The following is a 16,544-nucleotide window of genomic DNA, read 5'->3' as shown; positions in this document are numbered from 1 at the left end:
TGTAACAATCTAAGTATATTTTTTTTGCACAACAATAATTGAATCTTTGATGACTGAATAAGTGCAATTCACCATTATTCCACATGGTGGCGATGTCTGATCCACAATGATGGCGTGATGTTTCACTCATAGTTGCCGCAGGCAGAAAACAAAAGAATAGGAAGAATAATCAGGAAAACTTGAAATGGCTCAGTGACTCGAGTACTGACGCAATCAAATATTACTGTCACTGTCACTTGATGATGGTGGATCTAGTAAAGGAGCTGTCAGCGGTCAAAATATTGGTTTTGAAGATGAAAACAATGGTTTTGAGATTATGGCTGGGCTGGCGAATATGAGCCAGATGCTGAATGTACTGGGAAATGAGCTCTGATGAGGACAGTGATGATGGTAAAATATCTGCTCAAACTGAACCCCTTCCAAGCTCCAAAAGATAACAAAATATGCTTCTGTAAGTGTTACTCTAATATCAGGAGAGTTTTATCGACAGAGATCCATCCGTGTCAGATATAGATCCGGGTCGCTAAAGACCCGAATATGTAATGACTGGCAAAACATTCATGCATTTAAGGGTTAAATGACAAAACAACAGATATAGTGTTGAAAAAGTCTAAAAGAAAATGCAATGACATTCAGACATTTACATATTTTTTGATGGGCACCGTATAAATGTTTTCCATAACTGTAAATATGAATGGTTGTGCCTCATCTATGATTCCTGATGTCCTTTCACAGGTAACACGTAATTGGCTGGGTAAAAGCCTTGGACTCCGCCCTCCTTCACCCCCCAGCACCAGCCCTGATCATCCTCTTCCTCAATCTTGAGGAACTCTTCACCTGTGAGACAGAGCGACAGCCGTCAGCACCTCAGTGAGATTCAGTGTAACTTCACAAGGGTCAAGGGTCACCTGCTCTGAAGGACAGTTCATCTTCTTCCTCTCCGGTGTAGTTGTACAGCGCTCGCACACGCACTCCTCCGATCATGACCCTGCGGGAGAAGATGACAGAGAAACTCAGCACTTTCAATTTCACGTCAACTCCTGAGGCGTCCAAACCGTATATTTTACTATTATGCTATCAATCAATCAATCAATCAATCAATCAATCATTTATTTATAGAGCACATTTACGACACAACCAAGGTTGACCAAAGTGCTTTACAAAGATTAAAAGACACACAGACCTAGCATTTATAAATTCAACAAAAAAAAGTAATCAATAAAAATTCATTTTCAAACAGAAGGTAGCTATATAGTGTGTATATCATATTATATACTGCTATTATATTATACAGTGTAATAGATGGGAATGTTATATGCAATTCAAATGCATGAATCTACTATATGCCTCGAAACATAACACCAGGGTGGGAAATGAACTTTTTTGCCCACCAGCCACCCTTTCAGTTTGTACATTCATAGCTACTGCTGACTCCGCGGCGGGCCGGGTATATGTCGCCAAATTGTTTTTATTTTCCTTTCGTCTGTACCTCAGCTCAGCTATATGTGTCACGGTCCGTTCAGCGCCGTGTTCGTGATGTACAGCGCTGAAAACCAATCAAATTAGTTACTCGACAAAAGTGCATTATTGTTACTTAGCAACAGCATTCTTTGACAAAAGCTGTCCAATCCGTTACAAGGAATGTTTTTAGTAACCAATAAAAATGTTTTACAATCTAGCCGCCACTGTGGCAGGTATACAAGGCAAAGTCACCTGCCACTTTGAAAAAGTACCAGCCATTGGCTGGTGGCTGGTGCTAATTTCCCACCCTGCATAACACTAAAACAAACCTCGCCGGCACTGATTCATTCTTCCCCAAAAACGTTTATTCAACCCACTAAACAACTTGCAGCCATTAACATTGAATATGCCTTAAAGCACAGCGAACACCATCATTAAAAAGGTGACATTCACAAGTGTGAATCTGCCCAGGACTGGCTGCCCTCCAAACACAGTGTCCGCATACGAGAAAGAGACGAAAGAGACTCATGCCTAAAGGAGTTACAGTCGTCATGGCAGAATAAAACACACCAGACAACAGTTCACAACAATAAAAACATCTCAACTGGAGCTCAGCCAAAAGCACACTGGAGGAAGATGACAAAACCAACTTTTGGGCCTTCATGCTTAAGTGCTAAAGATTGTCAGTATATCACAATGAACACACACAGCGTCCCTACAGTGAAACATGGAAGTGGCAGCAGCATGTTTTATAGATGCGTCTCTGAGGAAGGGACTACAAAACTCATGAAGGAGCGGAACACACACAAGATCTTGGAGGAAAAGTCATGTTGCAATACCTGGCTGGCTGCCTCTTTTATGCTTTTTTCCAACATAACCTTTCATGCGGTGTGTAACATAGCAGTTTGTGAATGTAAAGGGCCTGCAAAGTTTTAAAGATTTAACAAATCTGCATAATTGGTTGCCTGTGAACTACATTTACTTTGGCCCGCCCTCAAACGCTGTAGCTGTAGCTGTGACGTTTGGTTCGTGGTGTTGTTGAGAAGACGCTGTTTTCGGCAATGCAAATACACTTTAGAGAGACTGAACCTTCAAACGAACCGGTTTCAGACTCTTTGAGAAAAGAGCTGATGCTGCAATGTAGAATAGGTATCCGCAGAAAATGAAAAGCTTTTTTTGACCTTGGATGCATGTAAACCTATTGTGGGAGACTCCAAAGCAACATTAGGAACCTATAAAATAGCATAATAAGGGGCACTGATAATGATCAATGATCTGATACAAAATACAAACTAAACTATAGAGATTTGAAACCAAAGATAATGTTACCTTAAAAAGCTATCTCTACCTGATTTAACCCATAAAAATGAGTTTTGTTGGTATAAAAGTGTGTATTTAGGTCGATTCAGTGATCGTCAATCATATTTTGACTAAGAAAAAAAACACGTTAATTTTTCAATTCTATTCAATGCATCATTATTTTTGAACATCAAAATCAAAGAAAAATGAAAGTAAAAGATTGCAATGTTTACAGCATGCACTACAAGCTATTTTTAGGTATGCATTGTGCAACAATAAGCATTTTAAAAAGTAGTATGCAACATTATTGTCACATGACCTCATGTTTAATTCAGTGACTGCCAGCCCAGTCATGCTAGAAACACAAATCTGCATTTTTAATGCATTTTGTGTAAAAAAACAAACATTTCTTCACTCTTGACGGCTGATCAGATGAAATCAGCTCCAGTTCATTCATCACAGTGGAAATGAAGGTCAAGCTGAGCGCATTATGGTTTTGCACACAGTATTCTGCACATTTCTGCAAATGACACACTTCACCTTTATGACTGCACTTCACAATCATTCCTCATCCAACCGAATCAGTTCAGCCAAGAAGGATTTGAACCGCTGACAGACGGAAACCCAAAGAGACTCGCTGCTCAATACTTACACATTTCATTTCGTAATATGATTCATTTTCTAATTAACTTGAATTAATTAATATTACCTTTGACATTATAATAGAGCACGTTGAGCGCAACAATTCTCAGTTAAGGCAAGACACTACAGATGAATAGGGTCAAAATGTAGACTAATAAATATCACCATAATTTCCCTGGTTGATTAATCACATCAAGACTATTGTAATTTATTACAAGTTTTCTGAAATATATTGAAATATTGAAATGAGGCATTATGTAATTAAATATGCCCTAATTTGCATACAGTTCCAGAACACAAATGTGAACACTGTTAAAGCCAGGTTGCTTCATTTTGTTGACATATTAGAGCTAACGTTTTTTTTTTTTTTTACATCTTTTTATCATAAATCAGAAAATATTGTCAACAGAAAATTCACCATGTTTTAGGGATAAAATGTATTAAATCAGGCAAATTGGATATGAACAAACCCCTCAGAATATAGATAGGAATGAAACCGTAAAGTTTAGTGGATGAAAGTGATACTGAAGTGGAGATTAATAAAAAAAACAATGGTTTTGCCTTGTAGTGTCTAGCCTTAAATACATCATAGTTGAAAATTGACACAATTGTAATTGTGTGTGTGTGTGTGTGTGTGTGTGGTGAGCTTACGCTTTCTCCTCAGGTCCTCTGTGTGCTTTTGGTTTCTTTCCCGGTTTATGTTTTTTAATCGGAGGATTCCAGTCCTGGACCAAAAACACGCAGAGACGAGATTACAGGACAAAAACACAGAAAGAAAGAAGACTCAAACGGGTCCTGTAGTCATTTTAAAACTTGTTTTGTGAATAGTCAAGTCGTGAAACACTAAATTACAACAGTTTTTGACACAAAAATAAATATAGGATAGTTTCCCTCATAATATCTGAATGCATATGATGACACACACCTCTATTTTGGGCCAGTCGGTTGGCATGCCCGGCCCATGGTTGTTCTTCCACCAGCGGAGATCATCAGGTTCACTGATGGACATGAGTGTGTGATGTAGTTCACCGTACACTGCTTTTATACTGAAACACACCCATATACACGTATAAAGACCCTCAGGCTTTTCGACAGGATAATGAACATCACTGCAGCTAATAGGCTTTATGGTGAACGTCACATGAACAAACAGGAAAACAGGTCTCATCGCATCTGCTCGTCTGAGAAAGGGTTAATAGCGGTCTATGAATATATATATATACACTCACCTAAAGGATTATTAGGAACACCATACTAATACTGTGCTTGACCCCCTTTCGCCTTCAGAACTGCCACAATTCTACGTGGCATTGATTCAACAAGGTGCTGAAAGCATTCTTTAGAAATGTTGGCCCATATTGATAGGATAGCATCTTGCAGTTGATGGAGATTTGTGGGATGCACATCCAGGGCACGAAGCTCCCGTTCCACCACATCCCAAAGATGCTCTATTGGGTTGAGATCTGGTGACTGTGGGGGCCATTTTAGTACAGTGAACTCATTGTCATGTTTAAGAAACCAATTTGAAATGATTTGTGCTTTGTGACATGGTGTATTATCCTGCTATTGTTATTGAGGATGAGTACATGGTGGCCATAAAGGGATGGACATGGTCAGAAACAATGCTCAGGTAGGCCGTGGCATTTAAACGATGCCCAATTGGCACTAAGGGGCCTAAAGTGTGCCAAGAAAACAACCCCCACACCATTAGCAACTGCCATGTGATTGGTTGATTAGATAATTGCATTAATGAGAAATAGAACAGGTGTTCCTAATAATCCTTTAGGTGAGTGTATATATATTAAATGTATAACTTTTTAATCTCACAAGTTTATATCTTGCAATTCAGAGTTTATATCTGAACTTGGAATTGCAAGGGAAAAAGACAGAATTGTGAGTTTATATCTCGTAATTCAGATTTTTTTCCAAGTTTGCAAATGCAAATTATAAAGTCCAAATTGAGAGATATAAACTCTCAATTACCCTTTTTTTTATTCCGTGGTGAAAACAAGCCTCCATAATATATACATATAAATACATAAAGTGCAGAAAGCAAATATATATGTACACACAGGGTTTGAAATGACGGGTAACGTTGTTAAATCACGAGCCAATTTGGCGTTACTTTTTATGTTTACTCACTTTGCTGGGGAAGTTCGTGTGAGCCAAATCTGCGCAGATTTACCGCAAATACTCAACTCGTGAGTCATCATGATATATTAAATCCAGCGTATTGCGCAGAATCTGCTCATATCTGGCTTACTTGAACACACACGTCACTACGCAACAAATAATGGTGCGCTTGTTCATTTGCATTGAAGCAATAGCGAAGATTAAAAAGCATTTGGTGAACAGAAAAGACAGAAAACCTCAATTTTTTTTTATGTTCTTTGTCCTGTATTGATCTGTCCAGCTAAAACGCATTTCTGGTGAAATGGATGAGGATAAAAGAGGAAGAGAGGAGATGGCTGGATGACAGGATTTTGTTCAAATAAGAAATTAATGTATGAAATCCAGATTTTATAATATATAATATATATATATATATATATATATATATATATATATATATGTGACGTAGTTCATTTGGATTTTTTTTTCTTTTGGCTAGTAGAAGTTCTGAATGGCCGGTAACTTTAGTAGCTAAATTGGTCGGTGAGTGAAAAAGTTAATTTCAAACCCTGTCTACACATATCATTTTTTGTTAAATTTCAATTTCAATTGAAACTGGTCTGAAATCAACACTATTTGTTTTTGTTCCCTTCATAATGAACGGATCACTTTAATGTATCCACTGCAAAAAAAAAAAAACGATAATGTAATGTTGTAATCAAATGCGTGTTGCCATTTTAAACCTCTCATTGTTGGTGATGTCGAGGTGTCTGTGAATGGACAGGAAGGCCTGTTTCAGGAAGCTGATCCTCTTCTTCTCCTCCTCCTGTGATTGGTCGAACACAGACTCCATTTCCTCCATGTATCGCGGTGCAAAGCCGGTGACGTCCTCTAGGACCTTCTCATAACGATCACGTGCCTGCAAAAACATGCATAAATAATTCAGTAATATATTATATATAATGAATATAATATATTTGTGTAGAAAGTCTTATTGCTCATTGACCTTGCTGCGTTCCTGTGTGGCTTTCTCTCTCGTCTGCTGAATCTTGGACAGTTTGCTCTCACTCAGGTTGGCGTTGTGTTTGGCTTGATTCTCTTTTTCCTGAGCGATCTGCTCCCTCTGACATGACTTATGATACGCCGCACGAGCCTTTTCCAGCTAATGGATACACAAAAACTTATTATTAGCATCACCTAGTGCTTTTCATGTCATATTCAGCTCTAACTTATGCTGTTAAATGCACTGGGAAATGCGTCTCTCTCTAACCGGGACGTTTCCAGCGTCAAGTAATATTTGTTTCCCTCACTAAAAGCTGAATACTGTATGAAAGGAAATAAATGCAGATAATAATAGGGTCAAATTTGAACTAATAGATATCACCACAATTTGCCAATAGTTGATTAATCACAGTCCAATAAGACAATTGTTTTGAATTACAAGTTTCCTGAAATGTTGTTTAAATATGCTGTGAGGCATTATCTAATAAAATTTGCACATACATTTCCAGAGCTGAAATCTGAAAATTTCTTGTTTCCTTTTATTGGCATATTAGAGTTAAAGGTTTTTACAGAAGGGATTTTGGATATCTATTTTTATCATTCCATAAACCCCCAAATATACAGTCAACAGACAGAATTTTTTTTTTTTTTTAGGAATAAAATGTATAAAATCAGCCAAATGATATACAGGTGAAACTCGCAAAATTAGAATATCGTGCAAAAGTTCATTTATTTCAGTAATTCAACTTAAAAGGTGAAACTAATATATTATATAGACTCATTACATGCAAAGTCAGATATTTCAAGCCTTTATTTGTTATAATTTTGATGATTATGGCTTACAGTTTATGAAAACCCCAAATTCAAAATTAGAATATTGTGAAGAGGTTTTCATAAGCTGTAAGCCATAATCATCAAAATTATAACAAATAAAGGCTTGAAATATCTCACTTTGCATGTAATGAGTCTATATATTAGTTTCACCTTTTAAGTTGAATTACTGAATAAATGAACTTTTTGCACGATATTCGAATTTTTCGAGTTTCACCTGTATGAACAAACTCCTCAGTAAAAGCCTTCAGAGTATAGATGGGAATAAAACTGTAAAATTTGGTGTACATAAGTGATACTGAGGTGGAGAAAAAAACTCTCAGAATAATGGCCTTTAATGTTATGTATTGTAATTGAAATCTACGCTAATAGATCTACGTGTAATAAATGTTTATTTCGGATGTTTTCTTTCCACTAGTTAATGAAGCAAAATAGCCTGAAATCTCCAAAGTAAGCCTGTTTTTTTCCTGCACTATCTTGCTTTAATATACTGAAATACTGAGTGGGATTTTAAAACAAATGGTTCAGTTGGTTAACGCCTATTCATTTGAAATAGTTGGCCATTATATCATCGTCAGGAACCTTCTTACTATCACCTTCTTTAATCTTTTCACCCAGGGCTTCTGAGCACGTGAGAAAGCCGTCCCAAGGTCATGTGACTCCCTGAAGCCGCAGAACATTTTCCGCGGGAACGTCTCTTTCTTCCACGAGCGAATGCGCTCTCCGTCTTCTGAAACCAGAGACTGGGAGATGGACGTGTGAAGGGCAGACAGACGCTCGGTGGACGAGAAAAAGCACTGCCACGCTCGCAAGAGGGACCCGTACAGCGGCCCTGAGAGAGAGAGAGAGAGAGAGAGAGAGAGAGAGAGAGAGAGAGAGAGAGAGAGAGAGCGAGAGAGAGAGAGAGAGAGAGAGAGAGAGACATCAGCTCAGTTGCAAACACTTTTATCCATTTACATCACACTAAGCAAAACTGCAACTGAACTTGACAGCCAGCAGATTTTTGTTTTTATGTAACAGTGCTATTTTAATATCATTGAGATACTGTTAGCTTTTGTTAATATTTTGAATTAGCTTTCATTTGTATATTTTTCTGTTTTAATATTTTTTAAATGCATCTTTTATTAATTTTTATTTTAAAATGAAGTTAAAATCTGTTTTATTTCAAGTAACGAAAATGTTTTTTTGTTTTTTTTTCATGGTTTTAGTTAACTATAATAACCCTGGTATGTAAAAGAGCAACAGAATAAGGGTGGGTAGATGATGACAGAATCTGCAGATTAAAGCAAATGATACTACTGTACAATAACTGACAAAAACATCAAATACAAAAACTCAAAAATGAGCAAAGATTCAATAACACCTACGCCAGTTTCAGTGGGTGTGACGCTTCTGAAAATAGTGGACCAATTTCGGACCAATGAGATTTGACTGTGGGCGGAGCTACTCAGAATTTTAAACGGATCACTTATTGACAGTTTTTGACTCACGAGTGTCAGTGATTGATTTCCACTTGCTGCTCCACTCAGTCAGCTGACGGGCGTACTGTCGCTCCACACGAGCCCGGTCCTTCATACATGCTATGATGTCATTACACGCTTGGTGCGACTCTGATGTCCTCCGCACTGTCCGCACGAAATTTCCTGGCTTGAGACAAGAACAGAAGGAAATGGATGGCGTATTTTTGTAGGCCAAAACCCAGAAACAAGTTAGCATTTTAGCACTTCCATTGTCCTAAAGTCAATGGGGCTTTTGAATGTTTTTTTGGTTAAATACCCGAAATAAGGTCTGTGGTGAACATAAGCCCAAGATATTTTCACATTTTATTCTGTGACATAAAATGCATCGGTAAAACTCCCTCGTGTGATTTTTTTAACATGTGCCAACAGAGGTTGTTGAACATTAAGTCATCAACACTGAACAGGAAAACTCATACTCAATTAATGAATATGTTTTTATAAATTATCTAACTATAATAACCCTAGTATGTAAAAGAGCAACGTTTACAAAATAATGGTGGGTAGATGATGACAGCATCTCCAGATTAAAGCAAATGATCTTGATTGGACTAACCAAATTTAGATATGTTAAAGAGTGATTTTTGCCATGTTTCCCAAAAATAATTGTGCAAATTATATGACAAAGATAATAATATATAATTTCCCACATGGGGGATTGGGAACACAATACGTGCAAAGTTAGCACATCTACATACTATCCAAGAGGACAATATATAAGCAATAGGCTTTTTTTTAGAAAGGAAAATGTAAAAGATAAAAAATATGATTTAGAGAGAATATATTGAATTAATGCTCAATAGTTAAATTGTCATATATTCGTGTGCCACACTTCTTAAAGGGGTGATGAACTGAGAAATCAAATTTTCCTTGAGCTTTTGACATCTAAGAGGTCATCATATTATAAGAATATCCTGTAAGTTTCAGAACTGAAAACATCCTTTTTAGTCCAATAAAAGCTTTTATTGACACCAGGTTCAGCAAACGACTCGTTTTTCAAAGTGGGGAACTATGACGACAAAGAGGATAAAACACCACCCCCGCAGAAGAAGATCAACGCCTACTTCAACACGGACGGTTTAGCCCCGCCCACCGATTCGCGCATTACACGAAACTCATTATAATATGCAAAACTGTTATCCACTCACAGCAGTGGGCGTTTACTTCCAAGTCTTCAATGCGAGAGACGCCCATAAAAACCGAGTGTTTTTGAGCTAGGCTCAAAACTAGGGTAGAAAACAGCCTATTACTTATTCATTTTGATGTTTTTGAATGTAAAAAACAAGCGAACGTCATAAGTTGACCTCAGACAACAATATAAAACAATTTAAAAAGCCAGTTCATGACCCCTTTAAAATAAAGGTTCCACATGTGGGTTTTCACAGTGATGCCACAGAAGAATCATTTTTGTTTCCCCCAAAGAACCTTTCAGTAATCAGTTCTTATAATAACTTTCTTTTTTTTTTTACTAGGAAGAATATTTAAATAATCTGAAGAACCTTTTTCCACTATTAAGAACCTTTTCTGCATTAGAAAGGCTCCATTGATGTTACAGGTTGTTTATTGAATGATAGATGCCAATTTGAATCTATGTGAATTGAGTCTCCCATGAAAAGCGCTATGTTTGTGTGGCACATGCTATGTAGTGCAATCCACTTTTGATCTATGGTGCTGCCTTAGAAGGAAGCTACCTATGTAGGGAGTAAACAGCAAGGCAGCTCACTAGGTGTTGGAACAGCTTTTTTCTTACCATCCAGAAGCTGATTTTGTTGAGATCCTCAGGTGGGCCTGCGGGAGGGTCCGCCATGGTCGCAGCTGGCTGCAAAAGACAGTCTGATTACATGCATGTGTGTAAGTGAGGAAGAATCTGCATGCTTCATGTTATGGAGTATAAAACCAATCGAAGTCCAAAGTTGTCTTTGTCCAGTTTCCTGCTTGTTGCAGCAGCCTCAAGGCTGTTGTTGTTACCCCTGCACTATCAGAACCCGCCTTGACACATCAGGTGACATTTATTCAGGGGCATCTGGGTATGTTTACCCATTTGTTTCCACAATCCTCCGAGAGGCTTCATGGCAAACAGACGGCCGCGTCTCTGAAGCTTTTGAACCTTCTGCACATTTGCATTCCCCGGGCCTGTTGTCTCATCGGATGTGAACATCTCCTTGTTTTGACACATTGCAGAATGAGTTACATGCAGCAGTTTAAAAGTGTTAGAGATTTGTTCAGAACACCATGAGCAATGTTAATAATGCTTGACTTGCAAACACCACTAACAAGTACAGACGCTCTTGAAAAAGAAAAAGACGTCACCTTTGTACAGCCAGGTTGTTCCTTTTGCCTTTTACAATATAACAACAGCCAACATTTTAGTCATGTTGATGAGTAACTTCAGTCTAATATATGAACTGAATGTAATGTCTTCGAAAAATTAAATTGCATGTAATTTGCAAATGAATGAAAATGTATTAAAGTTTAAATTTATCTTTAAATGTGTCATTTCATAATTATTTCTATTCTCTTTGACGTGGTTAAAGTGCACTGTCGACTGAAAAATGTATGGTACACAAAAATAATTATTGAAAATATTTACTATTGTAAATAATAATTAATTATTGTAAATGCGCAGACCGAAGCGCCGGCGCCCTCAGATCACTTGGACGTGGCTGTGTTTACAAGAGGTAAAAACGATATAAATACTGTTCGTTTTCTCACACAAACCGCTCGTTTCGTGTCTTAGGCCATCAATGTGTACTTACATTTACGAGTCATTAAATCATGTTTAATTTGGACTTCTCTGTGCATGCTCTTTGAGGTGGTGACCATAGACCTGCATTATATGACTGACAGACAAGAACGGTTTGACCTAAAAATATCAAAATTGAAACTACTGCGGAAACAAAGACACCTACATCTTGGATGCCCTTGAGGTAAGCTAAAACATACCAAAAATTAATTTCAAAGTGAACTATCCCTTTAAAGCACGGCAAAAGATCATTAAAGTGTACCCCCTTTAAATGGCCTTTTATTTCATTAATATCATATCTGCAAGTACAGCTTTTTAAAAATATACTTTTAAGATTTAGCGTACACTACAAGTGCATATTAAATACAATTAAGAGAACTTTTTCACAAGGTAACAAAGTCTAAAATTACATCCGCTGTGGTTTGGGGTCAAAAACACACAGTCACAAGATGCAAAATAGCACATGACAAGAGCAACAAGTCCTGCGGCCCACTTGACACAAAACTGTAGAGCAGTGGTTCTCAATAAATCACTGCAACTTGATTGGATGATGATTAAAATAAAAAATGATGCACTGGTAAAAGTAAGTGATAAGTGATGATAAGTGTATGAGAGCCACTGCTAAACTATTGACACATAATATGACTTGTGCCTAAATGCATGGGTGAAACTTTACAATAAGGTTTAATTTGTTAAAATTAAACATGAACTAATTATGAACAATACTTCTACAGTAATGTATCTGTTAACATTACTTAATGCACTGTGAACTACAGTTGGTCAATTTTATTCAATTAAATAGAAATTCAATTCAATTTCCATTGAATTGAATTAATTTGTATTTTTATGGCATTAATAAAGATGAATAAATGCTGTAAAAAATGAACTGCGTGCTGTTAGTTAATGTGAGGTACAAATGAGCCCTTATTGTAAAGTGTTCCCAATGCATACATTTGCAAAGTCTATCTGATAAAAATAGGTTGTGGGAGAGTTTCTGGCCGTTATCCAGAGCATGCAACTGTCCATGTGAATCACTCCTGGGACTCGCTGCATGCGAGAGACTGCAACTGGATATAGTCAGTTGTGATGATAAACATCTCTGAAATGTGCTGTGAATTTAATATGATTAAGACTGACAGAAATCTTTATACTAAAGATAAGGCTCACAAAATCACATGAACTATAGCCAAATTAAAGAATGCTAAAATAATGAATGGACATAACTGCATCAGTATGTATTAATACATGCATGTGTAAGCTTACTGTAAAGGCGTGTCTGTGTGTGTGTGTGTGTTGCTACTGGAATCTGGGATCAGAAATAGAAGTCTCCCCCACCCTGGATTCCATGCACCAGCCGAGCGAACTCCAAATAAACAAGAGCTGGTAGGTCATCTTACACATGCTTCAACACACACACACACACACACACACACACACACACACACACACACACACACACACACACACACACACACACACACACACACACACACAGTGCAAAATACAACAGAGTCACAAAGTGGAGTGATATTTTCTATTTATGAGAGAATATGTTCTAACACAATGCCCATTGTGTCAAATAAATTAAATAAACTAATTAAAATGATCACTGTGGAGTCTAAACCCATAATTAGAAGCCAGAATAAAATTGTCAAATATATCCATTATTAGATAACAGTCACTTAATAAAATGCCCAGAAATTTAAAACATCAGAGGGATTTCCCTTAAGTCCAGGTTCATTTTTGCCCGTGATGGATAGAGTGTTTTCAACTGTCGTTTATACTCGTGTTTCTGCAGTGTTAATTTTTTTTTTTTTTTTAAATGTACGTTACATACATGAGATCACAATCATATCTCTAATATGAAAGAATGGCATAGGGGAAAACACATGTATACAAATATACAGCATCATATCAAAATTAAATCACATCTTTAAATAAACTCATAAAGCCCCAAAATCTAGCATTTTTGTTATTGCGCGTAACAATCAATTGTTAGTAAAGTACAAAAACATAATGAAAGCATTTCAACACTGATCTATTGATCAAGCTCTGTGTGAGCTAAATATACACAATAACACAAAAAAGTTATTTTTTCACTTTCCAATAAATCAGCGTGTGTGCAACACTCTTTACACTGTATGGGCAGTTGACGTGAAACACATCTAAAACTATTTTGTATGATTATCATGCATGCATATTTTATGAGCTCATATTAACTGAGAATGAACTAATTGTACCTACTTACATTTTTAAAAAATATCAAAAAAGACCAGTTGCAGCACCTAAAATAAAAACTTTCATGTCAATTTTAGCTTCAAATCTTGATGTTGAAAGAAAACCCATCAACATGTTATTCGTCAATTACCCAATAAACTTAAGTTAAACTGAATAGAAAAAAAGGAGCAAACGCTTTGCAAAAACAAGGCTTTTTACCTCCAGTCCTTGGCTTGTCTGTCCTCCTTCAGTATCCTTCACTTCTCTCCCATGTCTGTCTGTCTGATGTTCACTCCAGTGTCTGTGCAGTCAGTCAGCTGTTGCCAAAGTGCATATGTACATGCAAGTGTGTGTTCTCCTCCTCTCTCTTTCTCACACACACACACACTGACACACACATAATCTCTCATCTCAGTGTAAATGAGTTGTCAGGTGTGAAATTTAAGTGTGTTGTAGAATGTGAGAGTTATTTCAGCTCTCTGCCAACCACAGCTCAGAACGAAAAACCGCCAACATGTGAAGCAATTAGTATGTATCAGTGTGGTTCATAAGTTCAAAAGCAAACAATACAGCCTAAACAAAATATGCAATTTCTATATCAAAGCATTTAAAGTTATAAAGTGCTTAACTTAGCATAGTAACACTGGCTGAGTGAATGTTGATGACTGTTTATTATCAGAGTTCATCACCTCAGAAACAGGAACGGTGAAGAACCCGCAGTGATCTCTACTGCATCATACACAGTCAATCGTGGCCTGTGGGGATTTAAGAAATAGTTCATCCTAAAATAAAGAAATGACATTATTTACTCACCCTAATGGTTGTTTCTTCCATGGAACAATGTTAAAGCATACAATTAATAAAGCACACAGTGAAAATAGGCTGTTAAGCTGCAAAAATGGGCAAAAAAATGGGGGAAGGGGGGGGGGGGGATATAACCACTTACTGTATGTTTTCTCAAGAACAGATGAGAATAAATTCAACGAGAATAATTTATTCAAACCTCTTAAGCAGAGCTTATGTATCATCATATTCATCAATTATTGTACAGAACAATAGAAATATCTGATATTTATATATATATATATACTTTAATTCTGCATTCATTTCCATACACACACGCACACATATATTCATATATTTCCTTTGTTTCTAATTCCTTAAATATATTTTCAAATGAAATGGAGTTATGCTTTACTCCTATAAAACAACCACCACCGCCATCACAAAACACACACATACACACAGTCCGTGTTTGTGTGTATGTGTGTGTAGGTTAAAAAGAGCGCACTTAAGCAATATAAACGATGGGTTCTTTCATTGAGTTCTGATCTTTGGAAGACTGATTCTGCTTATGGTATTAAAATGCTTACATACTTAATCCTTATATGGTTATTATTGGCATTACGATGACTGTTTTTTTTTTAGCTTTTAGTGCTTAAAGTCAACACGAAATAGTTTGTAACCCATTTTTCTTTCATAATCCAACATATTTTTCCATTTAAAAAAGGACATTCAATGATAAAAATGTAAGGTAAGGCTTGATTTTATCTATCGCAAATTGATTGGATGGTGAAAAGTCGCTCAACATGACTGATGGTTAAAAATAAGAGAGCTTGATGACATCAGCCAAAAAGCAATTACATTTGTTTTCTTTGGAATAATGTGCACTTGAAATGTGTATTAAAAAAAGTAAATGGGGTCTATTCTGATTTCATGTTGACCTTAATCATCATATTATCAGATGAATCAAAGCCTGTACGTCATGATGCTAAAATATGCACAGTAGCCTCTTTTTTATCAATATAATAATATAATATTACTAAAATTCATTACACTTTTTGATATAGTCCTCCCAAAAAACAATGAAAGAAGTACATTCTTTGTGTGTCTCTGATTGGCTGAAGAAGTTTGCCCATCTGGCTTCAGCTGAGATGACAAACATTTGCTCAGAACGACGGAGACGATGACTTTAGCTTTCACTCGGCAAGAGTGTTTGAGTATTTCATAGCACTTCTCCTTTGCAATCATCCCCATCTCTGTCCTTCAGTGGAAGTCTTTCCCTTTCATCCCAAGTGCTTTTTGTCTAACCACATTCTTTCTTTCTTTCTATCCTCTTACTAGTTCTCTCTAATTCTCCTCTAGCTCTGAGTCGTATCATCTCTCATGCGTTCGTTCTGCCCTTCAGAAGAAACAGTGGAGACAGAGAAAGCAGAGGAGAGCCTAGAAAACATGGAAGGGGGAAAGGAAAAGAAAGGAGGCACAGCATGAGGTATAAGAAACAAAAGTGCTTGATCATCTAGAGACTAAGATGAAGAATTTGGCATTCAAAAAGCAATTAGTTACATTAGTGTGCAGTATGTAATTATAGGGCATGTGCCAGGTGTGCAATTTTAAATAAATGCCATGTTTAACAAAAAGAATGAGATGTAATTCAATTGATTGGTGTTTTCTTAAATGGAATATGAAAAATCATAACTCAATGCATTTATAATATACACTACCAGTCAAAGGTTTAGACACACTTGACTGATTTTATGTTTCTTTCAACCTGATTTTAGGTTGACTTTTGACCTAAAGGCTTCTCTCTCTGTTTAAATAAATAAATAAAAAACTAGAAACTACACGTTTGCACGTGGTGAAAACAAAAATGTGAAAACTTATTTAGTCACTACATTATAGAAAGATTTCCATTTGTATTATTTCATAGTTTTCATACT

At 36.6% G+C, this 16,544-nt stretch overlaps 2 protein-coding genes across 2 annotated transcripts in view; both read right to left on the bottom strand.

The window, feature by feature from the left end:
• Positions 1 to 522: 522 nt before the first annotated feature.
• zgc:91999 (uncharacterized protein LOC445104 homolog) lies at positions 523 to 10,711 on the bottom strand. Its single transcript, XM_056263696.1, has 9 exons — positions 10,615 to 10,711; positions 8,838 to 8,994; positions 7,944 to 8,179; positions 6,521 to 6,676; positions 6,258 to 6,433; positions 4,328 to 4,448; positions 4,054 to 4,127; positions 909 to 988; positions 523 to 837 (listed from the first exon to the last, which is right to left on the bottom strand). The coding sequence occupies exons 1-9, from the start codon at positions 10,669 to 10,671 to the stop codon at positions 710 to 712; spliced, it is 1,185 nt and encodes a 394-aa protein (XP_056119671.1). The 5' UTR covers positions 10,672 to 10,711; the 3' UTR covers positions 523 to 709.
• A 4,923-nt stretch (positions 10,712 to 15,634) lies between these two features.
• Positions 15,635 to 16,544, bottom strand: part of LOC130096996 (SH3 and multiple ankyrin repeat domains protein 1) — a 54,467-nt gene continuing 53,557 nt past the window's right edge. Inside the window, exon 28 of the mRNA XM_056263692.1 lies at positions 15,635 to 16,047. Within this exon, the coding sequence (XP_056119667.1) occupies positions 15,966 to 16,047 (82 nt within the window). The 3' untranslated portion in view covers positions 15,635 to 15,965. The remainder of the gene's footprint in view (positions 16,048 to 16,544) is intronic.

Source organism: Rhinichthys klamathensis, unplaced genomic scaffold, assembly GCF_029890125.1.
Source record: "Rhinichthys klamathensis goyatoka isolate OS25496 unplaced genomic scaffold, OSU_Roscu_1.1 h1tg000209l_1, whole genome shotgun sequence".
Classification (NCBI taxonomy): domain Eukaryota; kingdom Metazoa; phylum Chordata; class Actinopteri; order Cypriniformes; family Leuciscidae; genus Rhinichthys; species Rhinichthys klamathensis.
This window is presented reverse-complemented; position numbering and strand designations above follow the sequence as displayed.

What these genes read in the sequence shown, in the direction of transcription:
- zgc:91999 (XM_056263696.1), bottom strand. Translation starts at nt 10,671, where the DNA reads ATGGCGGACCCTCCCGCAGGCCCACCTGAGGATCTCAACAAAATCAGC. An exon ending in CCGACTGGCCCAAAATAGAG is followed by an intron (nt 4,128 to 4,327) that starts GTGTGTGTCATC and finishes TTTTTGGTCCAG; the next exon opens with GACTGGAATCCTCCGATTAA. An exon ending in AGAGGACCTGAGGAGAAAGC is followed by an intron (nt 989 to 4,053) that starts GTAAGCTCACCA and finishes CTTCTCCCGCAG; the next exon opens with GGTCATGATCGGAGGAGTGC.